Source organism: Anneissia japonica, unplaced genomic scaffold (assembly GCF_011630105.1).
Source record: "Anneissia japonica isolate Jap-2015-1 unplaced genomic scaffold, ASM1163010v1 scaffold212_len457575_cov179, whole genome shotgun sequence".
In the NCBI taxonomy this organism is placed as follows: domain Eukaryota; kingdom Metazoa; phylum Echinodermata; class Crinoidea; order Comatulida; family Comatulidae; genus Anneissia; species Anneissia japonica.
In genome coordinates, this window is record NW_022758217.1 from 146,845 (window position 1) to 160,959 (window position 14,115).

A 14,115-nucleotide genomic window follows, 5' to 3' on the forward strand; every position below is an offset into this window, starting at 1 on the left:
ATATATAATAAAATAAAAAAGATTAAATAACTTACAGCATTTATTTTTAAAAGAAGCCCCCCTCCCCTTTTTAGTTTGCAAAAGTAATCTCGAAAAGAAGCCAATCCAAGGGTGCTAATAGAGAAAAGCCCAGGGCTTCTATTTGAGGTTTTCACGGTCTGCAGAAAAAGAAAACCCAGGATGTATATTGTTGAATTTGCTAAAAAGAGACACCTAATGAAAATTTATAAATAAACAATTACATCATAATTGGATTATAAAATCTTGCTTGTTAAATACACTCTTTTATTAAAACTAAAGCCACCTAAAGCATTAACATGTGTTCATAGCACCTATCAACGTCTTTTTCTGTTCTTTTCATACCACACAAATATTGATTTTAGAGTAGCTATTGCTCTTGCTCCCACCATATGGCAACCTTCATCTCTATCTCTCACCTTCCACTATTTTGCTTCATAACATACCAAAGGTGTGAAAATCAATGTGTGTTATCGAAATTGTTCATTTCATATAAATGGAATTAATCAGCTGACAAAAAGATTTTTTTATACCTTGTTTCGCAAACTTTTTTTGTTTCAAGATCATCAGAGGAGGGCGGAAAAAAAATAAAAATAAAATTCTGTTTTCTCATTTAGCAAAATGATTTTGCCAAAACCATCTAGTCATGGAAAAAAATAATAATAATAATGTTATTTATGAATTAAACAGTGTTGTAATGAAATTGATAAATTCATTATATTTATATAATTAAGGAAGAGATATATCTTATTTTTGGAGATTTTTTGAGAGCAGTGGGCATGTGAAATTTCCATTTTTTCGTGGTGGAGAGGGCTAACGCCGCCAAAAATGTTGTTTTTGTACAAAATCACCATTTTTTGCAGTCGGAGTGCACACTAAAACAAGGTACAGTAGAACCTCGTTTTTACGTACCGCAGTTATACGAACCCTCGGTTTTACATACGCTTCGTATGGATGATGACGTCATCAAAAACCCCGAAAATATTCAAAACAAACGGCCCTTTTGAGAGCAACCATAAGTAAAAAAGAATATAACAATAAACTATAACAATAAACAAACCATAATGCAACATGTTTTCATTAAACAGCAACGTTGATTGAGTTTAATACCGGGTTGTTATAATCTAAAACCATGTGAACTGAGTGAGATGAACAACTACCGATGGTGCTCAAAATTATTGCTTTCCTCCTTAGCTTCGGGTGGCAAACCATGGAAGAACTCGTCTGGTCGAATTTTCTACACGAAGCTGAGTAGACGTAGTTTCGTGCACGAACGCTAATTGGTTGGCTCGCCAAGTGCATAGCACATGGTTGCTGTTTCACGTACACGAACGCTAATTGGTTGGCTCGCCCAGTGCAGCGCACATGGGTTTAGTTTGTCTCAACAGGCCCAGACAAACACCACATCTCTGTTGTTTAGAATAGGCATGAAGGGGAATTCCCAAGTTATACCTTTGTCGTATAGGTAATCTTACAATATTTTCTTGTTCTTTATTTTAGTTAAATAAAAGATATAAAGTGATGAATTAATACACTAGACACATGGTTTTATTTGAACACTTTATTATGACATCGTAAAGTGATGAATAAAAACACTAAACACATGGTTTTATTCGTAGGCCTAGAGGCTAGATCTAGCCTAGGTATCATCGTTCGTTCGTTCATACGTTTATTGAGCGTTACGTACGTATTAGGTCAAAGGTTACCACAAATTTAACCCAACCTCTATTTTACGAATCCCCCGATTTACGTACGCCCTCTGGTCCCGTACTGTACGTAAAATCGAGGTTCTACTGTATAAAGAATGTCTCGCCTTTAAATATTCAGTCACATTTTCCTGAGAGGTCTACTGTGTGAATGAACTCTGTGTTTTAGTCTGTAAAATTATATTTGTTTTAATTTAGACAATTTATGTGGTTATATTTTACCATACAGTAGGGCCTATACTGCACACCAAACTTGTTGTTCTTTTATTCGTGTATTTTAGTTACGGTACTATTGATTTACTTTTATATTCGATCCTACAGTATTGTTTTCTATTGTATTTTATCCAATTCTAAATTGAGATTACAATGAAGGTTACGTGTATACACCTTTTTTTGGTATTAAACTAAAGAAAATATATTTGTATTATGATAATAAAATATATATAACAGAATAAGTAAATGCATAAAAAGAGAACACACAATCAAGACATCAACAATTAAGTTAAAAATAGAACAATTATAATAGAATGACCGAGCTATGGCAGGCAGTTAAAAAGATTACACAAGGTAGTGGGGTATTTTTAAACTTTGTTATTTCTATTTCTATTTCTGGATATGTCTAATTTCATTCTGTAGGCATCTTATTTCAAATGAGTGATTTAAAGCAAATTATAAATTACAGTTATAAATATCTAATTATTAAAAGCTAATGATTACTTTGTTTAATGCAAGAGAAATAACACAAGGTAGTGGGGTATTTTTAAACTTTGTTATTTCTAATGGATATGTCTAATTTCATTCTGTAGGCATCTTATTTCAAATGAGTGATTTAAAGCAAATTATAAATCACAGTTATAAATCTCTAATTATTAAAAGCTAATGATTACTTTGTTTAATGCAAGAGAGTGTTATCTATATCTTATCTATTATTAAATCCTTAGTATTTCTCTGTTTTGTAAATTGTTTTTGTGTTACAAAGTAAAGTAATCCCATTTTTGTGTTTATTGTCATTCATACCCTTTTCTAACGGTTCTGCTTTGACAATTGTCATACCTGAAAAAGCCCTTTATTGTTATTGGATGTACATTTATTGATTTGAATTGAAGAGAGTTATCAGCATGCGATGCTCACCAACTGTCATTTGCTACCAGTTCATGTCAGTTTTGCCACCTGGTTGGCACATCCAAAAAGATAGTTTCCATCAGCTTCTGTGGATATAACTTATTACTGACAGTGCTCTTCATATAGTTAATTATTTCTTGAAACCCTAGATGTTGCTAGGGGTAACCAGGCTAATCAAGATTTATGTATGCTGTTTTCTTGTGTGCTGATATGATTATTACTACTCGCATGCATAATTTCTGATGTTACTTCAATTGACAGTCTAATTCAGTATCATTGGTAGCTCATTAAAAGTTCTTTCAAGAAATACCAGAAATATCTAATTTGAAATGATGAAGTTGGATCCAGTGACCATACTAAAAGCCGGTCCTCCGGGATAATGGACTCTTCAATTTTATGATGGATATCCTCCGAGGCTTGTGTATATTCTACTTACATGAAATTTGATGTGCAGAATGTTATTATTTGTCCTGGCAGGTGAGACACCAGGAAAACTCACCTGTGTTGTGTTAAAAGAACTACAGGTAGATGCTCTGTACCGGATGATATTCTCTTTAATATCATTTCATGAAGGATTCTACTTCTAAAGATTTTCTAAAGAGCCACTGCATCCGTCCCACATGTTGTAGATTCAGTTCTTTCAGTGATTCTGAACTTTTTTTTTAATTAATGAATCCTGTTTGTGAACACAGTATCGATGCCAATATGAGTAACTCAAACAATAATATTTATTACACATGTAAACAATTTCATCTGGTTTCTGATAAATATTAACTATGATCTTTCATAATCTAAAAAGAGATGGGTTGACCCTGTTATTGAGGATTCTTATCATTTTGACATAGTTTCAGCAACTTTGCTACCTATGATTTGATAATTTGATAGATATCGTTGAACGAAAATAGTGCTCTTTGCCGATAAACGTTACTTCTGGATTTTTTGTGAATGACGGGGAGGAATATTTCATTATCACTTGGCCTGATGCCTTTGAAAGGTTGGCGCGATCATTTAGCTGTGTCGGCTTTCTCTGTCGTCTTTCTCCACAATTGGCTATACGTCTGCGCTGCAGTGTGTGTTGGTTATATTCTCATCACTGCAGTGTCAAAGGTAAGGTTGAGCATAGTTAAAGTAGAATCTTCTTTTCCTATTGTGTGTTGTTCATGAAGTTACAGTATATCCTCAAACGTTTTTGTCCATCTTGAAAATAGCAATAGGACAAAGATTAATGGATTAACCATAACATAACCCATGATTTTTCTGCTAAAATCCATGGTTAAATATCAAATTAAACATATCTTGAAAGAAATTCAAGGCCAGATTTTTTTTAAATCCAGCTTTTATTTTTATCGCAAAGCTCAACAAGTTAAAAGTCATTTGAGCCTTTAACACAGTTAAGTATGAAGATTAACATCTGTCTCTTATACACATCTAGATGTGTATAAGAGACAGGCAGTTATACGATTTCACCTTACTTAGCCAGCTAGCATCCCTTCACTTAATCATTGAGCCCTCACACTTAACATTCATGCCCCCCCTCCCTTCAGCCCTTCTCCCGTACCATGTTAATTCTCGATACATCCCTGACTTGTCACCCTATTATATTTCTATTTATATAAATAAATGTACATGCAACAAATACAATACAATTTCTATGTCTTATTCGGATACAAAACTTGGCCTTGTTCATTTACAGTACTATCTATCCTATACCAATTTCTGTTTTAGGTAGTAAAGTTAATAAGTGCATTGTGGCAGTTATATTGCAATGTACAGTTATAATATACCACAATGATTATTATTATTATTATTATTATTGTTATTATTATTATTATTATTATTATAAAGTTGATAATAGCCCAATTAAAATTTAGGCTTTGAGAGAGATAACTATATTTTACTTTATAATTTCCTTCTCAAATAGATTGACATTGATGGATAAGTATAAACATGTTGCTCATATCATAATTAACCTGTTGTGCAGTGATAGTATTTAGGTGGATCCAATGTATTACATGCTGCTTTGTTGAATATTTATTGATTACAATTCAGTCGACCAACAGCTTGCAAGCAAAGCGTTGAGACGGATCCTATGTGTTGTCGGCTGCCTAGTTGCATATTGATTGCTAGTATTTAGTCCAATAGTAAGCTCTGTGTGCAAACCATGTTATATTAGCTCCACCATTGTCATGCAAATATTCCTATCTCAGTACATTCAAATCCAGGTAAAGCATCTTTGCTGAAGGAACTGACTGTAATATAAAGAGATAATAGGAAAATAATGCAATAAAGGTGAGTTTATAGCCATACTTTATTAGTAAGGTGTTAGGTTTCATTACTGAATACTTAATAGTACATGTAACAGTTAGAGATTTTTTGAGAGCAGAAAGATGTGTCTACAGTAGTATGATAATAATTAATTATTATACTGGTATACACACACGTAAACCAATACCAAGTGAATATAGATCTTTGGTGAAATTATATTTGAGAGATATAAAGTAGAATTCATTGTTAATTATTGATAAAAAAAATTAAAAAAAATTAGCTTTTAGTGCCTGAGGTTTTCCATCTTACAGCAGTTTAGGATGCAGTATTTTTATCAATGGACACATTTTTCTAATGCATTTAAATATTTTGCATATGGGATTCTGTATAATCATTTCCGGTAGTTTTCACACCAACTTCCTTGATTATTATTATAGAGTCATAGCCTATTATTATATTATAGTAGCTAAGCTTAGCACTGTCTCAGTTGGCTGTTAGTTACAGCAGGCAGGAAAGACGTACATATTGTGGTCTTGTTTGTATTATGGCTTCAGTTGGTGATGAAAGTTCTTTTGCTAATGGAAATTATTACATGGTAGGTAAGGAATGTAATATCAGTATATCGGAAAAACTCTAACAAGATGTAATTTACGTTTATAATTTGATTATTCAATAGGATCAACTAAGCTATCAACTTACCACAATTTTTTGATTAATAACTTCCTTTATATATTTCATACTTGTCATATACCGGTAATTCATAGTTGTATCACCAGTGAAGAAGACTGTTATGTTGTATTTCAGACAAAATCATTATTCTTGAATTACCGATTATTTAAGTTTTACTGTAATCTTAAGTTATTCAAGTTAAATATGATATTTTTATTCATTTATTTTTTTTATTCTAAAGTTGTTTATGAATGTGAACTCTGCTTCTTACAGTATACTGTTTGTTAGTACAATTTGTTGCTGAACTTACTAAAGTCAATAGTGAGAGCAGCAGCTGGCTGAAGTGGTTGCAGACACACTCAAACCATGGAGATCTTTCACATCTTTGGTCCCTGGTTTGATTATCATTGCTCTCCTAGTGATAGCTAGAGGAGCAAAATACAAGTTACGATAGCACACTGACTACAAGGTGCAAAAATTGAATAATAAATATAACAGGTGAAAGGGTTGTTGTTTGTAGTATTTTGTTATTTCCTTTCAAGTGCTTTCAGGACTGATTTCTATGGATACAAATGTGCTCTTTAGTCACATTTTTGTTTTGTGTTTATTATTAATAAACTAATATCTAAATATAATAAAATATTGTAATGAGAAAAGCCTGTAGTAGGCATGGTATAGTGTTTTCAGTGTATGGTAAGAGAACAGTGATTTTGTTAACATCTGTTTTTATACTTAAACTGGTACTGGTAATGGGAAATCAGTAAGTGGACAGAAAACACAATGCTTCTACTGAGAATGCTAAGTTCAGTGCTAGATTGGAGGTTTAATTGGTGAAATTTATGGCGATGCATATGAATGCAGTTTCCTCTACAACAGCTATTCACAACTTTTATTTCTGCCTAGTTGTATTAGTCATTGTAAATTATTATATCAATATTGATTGATTGATTGATAATTATTTGTAACTGATTAATTGATTAATTTGACCCTTTGATTTGCAGTTATTCAATCCATTAATTAATGTACTGTAGGTACAGTACATATATATTTATACTGTATAATAGCAGTGTACAGGCCCCTAACCAGGTTCATGAGAATGGAAGTTTCCTATAGGCCAATTTAACTAAAGTGTTTCTATAATTAACAAAATTATGATAAAATACTACAAACAGCAGTAAACTGGTCAAACGGAGTTTCGTCTGAACCCCTCGCCTGCCCTTGTTATGGGCCTAAGTATTGATTGACTGCGTGATCAATAAAGTAATCTATTATTTTGATTAATTGATTGATTCTAATTTACAGTAATTCGTTATTACACATATTAATTGTTCGAATGATAATCATTACAAGAATATAGTTTCAGTTTTACTGATATTGGGAAGTTTAAACAAATATTTATCACAATTGTTTTGTTGTGTTTGTTTACACTTATTGAACTATTAAAAGAAAGTGGAAGTATTTTCAATTTATTTCGCAATAATTATCTACAACTTATAGAGTTTGGCAGTTACATTGTAGATTAGGTATAATGCTTTATCGTTTTTACCAATATACTTCACATTTGAATGATATTAATATCATTGTCCCCAAAATACCTTTGTAGGATTTACAAAATAGCATAATATATATACAGAAGTATTACCCCTTGTCCAGATGTTGCATAGACTGACGAGTATACACATAGAAATAGAATAGCAAAGTTAACTTAATGAAATTTTGTGAAAACAAAAGATTCAGAATTTATAAGTCAATTTTGACAGGATGAAATGTACTAACCTGTTAACTTTATATGGTAATTTAGTTTGTTTTTATTTGGAATCACATTTGTCACAGTGGCACAACTCACGTTGATGGTGCATCTAAAAAAGAATCAAAACAATCAAAAGATACATAAAAAAAGTTAACTACGTTGGATTTACTGTTTACAAGAAACAAATATCCTACAATAAACAAACAAAAAAAATATGAAACTGACAATTCATATAAAAGTAATAAAAACAAGCCCACCCAACTTTGTCCATCCCACTTAAACAATGGTATGGTCCATTGTGGTTGGTATATTGTCCAGGTATATATCTTATAAATATCTGATCTTGTATACCAATAATCATGTGAGGTCTCACCACGAAATGAGACGCATCGTTGGTGAAATCATTTTGAGATAGTCACCAAAATAGATCAAATTCAAAATTTTACACAATTTTGATTTTAATGTTTTTGAATAATTTGATTTTTATATTTAATGACTGTATACTTTTTAAGTGAATTTTCTTACTAAAACAGTGTTCTCTGTGCATATTCTTGTAATTCTAGTCCTATTATTTGTACAGGTTAGTTTATCTTGGAAGCTGATTTTCTCAAAATGTGGTTCTCTTACACATAATATTTAAATGCTCACATCTGGATCTACATACCCTAGTGAAGCCATTCAAAGACCAAATTAAAGATTATAATGTGATCTACCTAAATATAATATAAACTCAATTTTTGATATTCTAACCATGAGACTGATTTTGTGGTGAGGCCCCACATATACAGTAGTAATGAATGTTTCAAGGCTTTTACCACAACATTGAAAAATACCTCTTTGTTTCGACAGTAAAAAGTAAAATTAAAGTTTTATTTCTGAATAAAGAAAATAAGGTAAAATGTTTTATCAATCTTACAGAGCGGAGTGAATCTATAATGAATTTTAGGTAAACAAAATGTTTGGCATTTAACCATAATATTTAAACAACTTTCTAGGTACTATTACTACTATGTCAAAAGTTTTGTTTGTCAAGTTGATAACCTTAACACCTAAAATTTAACTGCATAATTAATTAGGTTATTATTAAGTGACAATCCTGTTTTTTGTGAGATAGTTTTGAAAATAAGTACAAGCAATTATCAACAGTTAGTGAGCAAGCTTGCTTGACACATAATGTAAACATAACAGTGGGTGTTAATGAATTGTTGATATGCATGAGTAAGCACATTCCATACAGATCTGTTTACATTGTATTGTTAGAAAACCTCAAAAGGTTACGACCCTACAATAGGCCTCGCACAACAAGCTTGTTGAGTTAGTTATTAGTGTACCAGTTTCCTTCCGATGTTAAGTAGGCCTGCTCTCCAACAGTAACAGGAAAAGGGATTTATTCTAAGGTGTTTGAACTTCAGTTTTGTTTATAACTCCTGACTACAGGCTACCACCATTAAAAAGAGATAAAAAAATAATGAGCAAAATTGACAGTGAAGAAGAGGTAAGATTAAAAAAGAAACCATTAGTTAAGTATCAGGAGTATCATCAGATTATTAAATTAATTTCTTTTAAACTTTAGTTGTACAGTAAATATCTTCTTCTACCAGTCTTACTGCCTTTTCTTTTTGCTTTTTTGTTGGGTCTTACCCGATTCACACGTACAAAAATCTTACCAAATGTAACCAAAAGTAACATTTTAAGGCACGTGTGAAAGAACCTCCGTGTAATATCCTTGTAAAATCTCGGAACGTCTCGGTAATCTTTACCAGCCTCGTTTGTAGCATGGATGGATCTGCGCAATGTGTATAAGAGACAGCTTCACGTTTGAATGATGCTAATATCATTGTCCCCAAAATACCTTTGTAGGATTTACAAAATAGCATAATATATATACAGAAGTATTACCCCTTGTCCAGATGTTGCATAGACTGACGAGTATACACATAGAAATAGAATAGCAAAGTTAACTTAATGAAATTTTGTGAAAACAAAAGATTCAGAATTTATAAGTCAATTTTGACAGGATGAAATGTACTAACCTGTTAACTTTATATGGTAATTTAGTTTGTTTTTATTTGGAATCACATTTGTCACAGTGGCACAACTCACGTTGATGGTGCATCTAAAAAAGAATCAAAACAATCAAAAGATACATAAAAAAAGTTAACTACGTTGGATTTACTGTTTACAAGAAACAAATATCCTACAATAAACAAACAAAAAAAATATGAAACTGACAATTCATATAAAAGTAATAAAAACAAGCCCACCCAACTTTGTCCATCCCACTTAAACAATGGTATGGTCCATTGTGGTTTTTATATTGTCCAGGTATATATCTTATAAATATCTGATCTTGTATACCAATAATCATGTGAGGTCTCACCACGAAATGCTCCTGAGATGTAGCATGGATGGATCTGCGCATGCGCAGGGATTTCAACACAACAACAATCTACTGTGTTTCACGGGGTTCTTTGAATTTTCTTCCTTCTTCAGACGATTCTGATCCACTAGAAATAGATAGGTCTAGTTTTTCTCAATGATGAATGCATTACCCTTGTTATTGATGTTAATTAGTAATGGTAGAAGAAGAAGATATACATAAAATGAACATTGTGATGGTGTTAGTACTATTACTAGTACTATCAAGAGTCGACAGAAACGTTGGAAGTTATGCCTAGTTTAGTAGTAGTAGTACAGTAGTTTACAGCAGTTGTTAAGGGCATTGATTGCTTCGAATGTTTACAGTGATGGTGAGTTCAACAGTCCATCTGTGACAGGGGATCTCAATTAGGCCTAGGCTAGAGCTATATCGCAGTAGGGGAAAAATGATTCATTGAATAAACACTGAGTAAATTTTATACGACCTTAACATTACCTTACAGACGCGTGTGAATGCTTTTTATCTCAGTAGGAATAATTCGGGAGATCGCTCGGTTACAATTTGTTACTTTTTGTTAAATTTAATTTCATGTGTGAATCGGGTATTACACAATCATTTTTCTTATACTTTTACACTGATGGATAAACCTTTTGAATAGCAGCACAATTAGACAACTTTTAGCACACTACTGTAGGTGAACATTTTACAGTGAAATCTATGTGACCAGTTTAAGGTTGTACAGTAAATATCTTCTTCCACCAGTCTTACTACCTTTTTGCTTTTTTTGTTGGGTTTACACAATCATTTTTCTTATACTTTTACACTGATGGATAAATCTTTTGAATAGCAGCACATTTAGTCAACTTTTAGCACACTAGGTGAACATTCTACAGTGAAAGCGTGACCTGTTTAAGGTCGCTGATTGTCTCTATTGTTGCATAACTGAATGCGTCTGGGCAATCAGTGAATGCCCAATCCCCAAGGGGCGATAAGCTGTGATAATTCTTCAACCTCTTTCAGTCTGCAAAATGAACATATTGAGGAAATATTCTGACGCACAGTTCAAATTGTCCAGTACACTACAATTCTGGAAAAAAAAACCAAAAAAAAACTCCAAAATATAAGTTTAAGTACAGATATTGTTTGTCTGAATATGAAAGTGGAACCAACATTGTGTGGACATGGACTATTTTGTCAAAAATAGAATCATGTTCTGCCCAACCTGCTACTTTTACACCTTTTAAATTGGCAGGTAAAACACAGAAAATCAAATTTCCAATGATACTAATAATAGTGTACTAATAGTAGTAGTACTATAAATGTTAGTACCTTCCTCGTTGCATTAGGCAATCTAGCTCAGTCTGCATTATTCACAGTCAGAGAATCTTGGGAGTGGTCAGTTTTATAGTACAGTAGCCTTACAGAATAATATTGGATAATATGTCAAATTAAACAATTGTTTATTTAGTGAAATGAGAAATAGTACCTGCCATCAGATAATCACACTAATGGCAAGGTAAATAAAATGGTGCAAAGCTCAGATTTACTGGGCTGCCAGAGGCACGACATTTTCAACCATGATTGATTCTTGCATCGATTTCTCTCAATTTCTCTGCCCTATAACTATAGATATTCATTAATTTTGGTATATTACATTATTTTTATTCTGTAAAGGTAAATTTTAAGTATAGATTTTTATAATATTCTGTTGTTCTTCAAAGGTAGTTTAGGTTTTAAAAGACATGAAGTGGTGAAATATAGGCCTACAGACAGTAATACTGAAATGACAGTCTTTATACCGTACTCTACTCTTGTCATTTCCCTTTTCTGGTAGAAATAGGATTCATTTTGTGGTAGTCACTGAATATTCCATTCTCTGAAGTTGGTGTGTTCTCACTGGTAAAATCGATTACAATACTAATTAAATTAACCTGAAAGAACTAAGACTTGTGTGAGTGTCTTCACCAGTTATATTTATGGTGAAACCATGGAAAATTTTTCTGCCATAGTCTATTGTACTGTACTGTACCAACTAAAGATAAATGTGAAATATCTGAATACAGTAACTATACAAACAGATGGTTATGAATATTTTCATATCATATGTTAATAGGAGTTGCTCTATATGTCTTTGACTGAGTCATCTTTGTAAACCCTCCCTTTTCATGTGAATTTTTCAACAAACACATGGTGTGTATTTTTTAAGAATGGTAGCATCTACTGTGTATTGATACTAATAATTAATTATGCAGCGGAATATTTTGGTCAGCATGATTCAGTATGAAATTTAATATGGAAGTCGGTCTTTTTACTATAATATAATGATATAATACAATGTATAAATATACATAATGCCTTTCCATAATGATGGTATTTCTCGAATAGGCAAACATGTATCAGTTTTTTGAGTATTATATATTATTTAATTGTAATAATTTTGTGTAAAAGCAAACTGAAATATTGTATATTCTGCTATAACATAACACTATAATAGTATTTACTATTATTATTATTATTATTATTATTATCATTATTATTATTAGTGACAATTTAATGTGTTGTGATTAAAGATGTATTGTCCCTTAAAAATGACATAATCATAAAAAAATAAAAAAAAATTAAATTTACTTGCTTATTATGTAGTAACATACAAATTGAGCATAGAAATTATTTAATTTAAAAAAAATGTGTATCCTGATTTTTTTAACTGGATCCTTATAATAAAGATAATAAAACACTTACTGTGGCTGGAAGTATTGCTATCATTTTTTGCTATAAAACGGTGGGTAAACATTTTTTAAATACATTAATTTTTATGTTCCAAGTTTATAATTATTATGTTACTTCAAAATGGGCAAGGTAATTTCAAGAATGTTTTTCCATGTTATTACCCTTGGTCATTGGATCAAACAGTATAGAACACATACTGAGCTCCCTTGAGCATAATGCACAGCTACAAATAGGCTTGTTGTCATTTGAACCTACCCAGGCACCCACTAATTCAGGGTAAAAAGAGATGATCTTGTATGGATAAAGTGTCTTTCTAGATTTTATAACTGACATACAGTATAGTAGTATCTTTCAAGTGAAGCTCAAATGTTTGCATCTGGTTTTTATGATCATATATAAGAGTGTATCAATTCTCTTTACGAAACAAGATAAGACTATATGAAACATCACATATACAGTACAGTAGTATGTATTTTTGGTTTACCTAACACAGGGGTGGGCATAAAAGTCGGTCGAAGGTCGAAAGTGAATTTTGGATTTAACACTGAGAGTTGTACTACCAAAACTTTGATATTTGCAATATGCTTCCAAAAAACTGCACTGACTGCAAAGCAATACACTGCTTTTATACCTATTCTTATACTACTGTACATTTTAATATCACTTTTTACATACAGTATGATCAGTGTTTGGCCGTAGAAATCAAGGGTTTTGTAGCCCTTATTAATTGGTGGGCCGCAACAAAATCACCAATAACACTAGACCACATTAGAAATAAAGATTTATCCAGGGTTTCACTTTTTAAATTTTAATTATAATCTTTTTATAAGCAGTAATTCAAATGTCTCAATTATGTAAGTCATTATATATTTGTATTAATATTTATTATATTGTATTTCATGTATGTTTTTTCCAAAGATCATAGATCAGTTGTTGGGTTCCAAATGACATTTTTCATAGGGTTGCAAATTTTTTTGTTTTACAGAATTCAACTGCAAGTACATATAATGAATATGACGATAGCGTTATGACAGACATGAGCGAAGAGAACATAGCTGCAAGTCCATTTCTGAGCGAGGGCACTGGTTATTCTGTAGATGGTGACGATGAGGATAGCGCGTTCGCAAATGGCCATCTAAGGTAAATGCTTGTCAACTTTCATATACTAACATAACTGAACTCATAAGCTTCTCTCAAGTAAGTTCTGCTTTTAAATATTAGTGCCACATCAAACATGACTTCTTTTTTCACTAAGTGCTGCTTGAATTAAATTAGCACAGCTGCCTTTCTTTAGAAATGTATTCTACATTAATAAACATCGTAGTGCTAGTTCAAATGGTTTGGAGTTTCATGTCATCAGGACAATGATATATAATTATCACCAATTAAGTAATATAAATCTAGGGGTGGCATCAGCATTTGGGGAGGCTGGGCTTAGGCCTAGACATCGAGGGCACCGTCTGGACCAGCTGTTG

General features: G+C 32.0%; 1 protein-coding gene across 7 annotated transcripts in view; it reads left to right on the forward strand.

The window, feature by feature from the left end:
- The window catches only part of LOC117125223 (rab11 family-interacting protein 4-like), a 39,224-nt gene that overhangs the window by 8,966 nt on the left and 16,143 nt on the right, over positions 1-14,115 (forward strand). For 4 of the 7 annotated variants that reach the window (XM_033271675.1, XM_033271676.1, XM_033271677.1 and 1 more), the window contains exon 4: positions 13,626-13,780. In XM_033271675.1, coding sequence (XP_033127566.1) covers positions 13,626-13,780 — 155 coding nt within the window. Of the gene's footprint in view, positions 1-3,646; positions 3,954-5,584; positions 5,707-8,848; positions 9,026-13,625; positions 13,781-14,115 lie in introns of those variants that run through there. The other 3 variants (XM_033271679.1, XM_033271680.1, XM_033271682.1) reach the window with 3 other exon arrangements.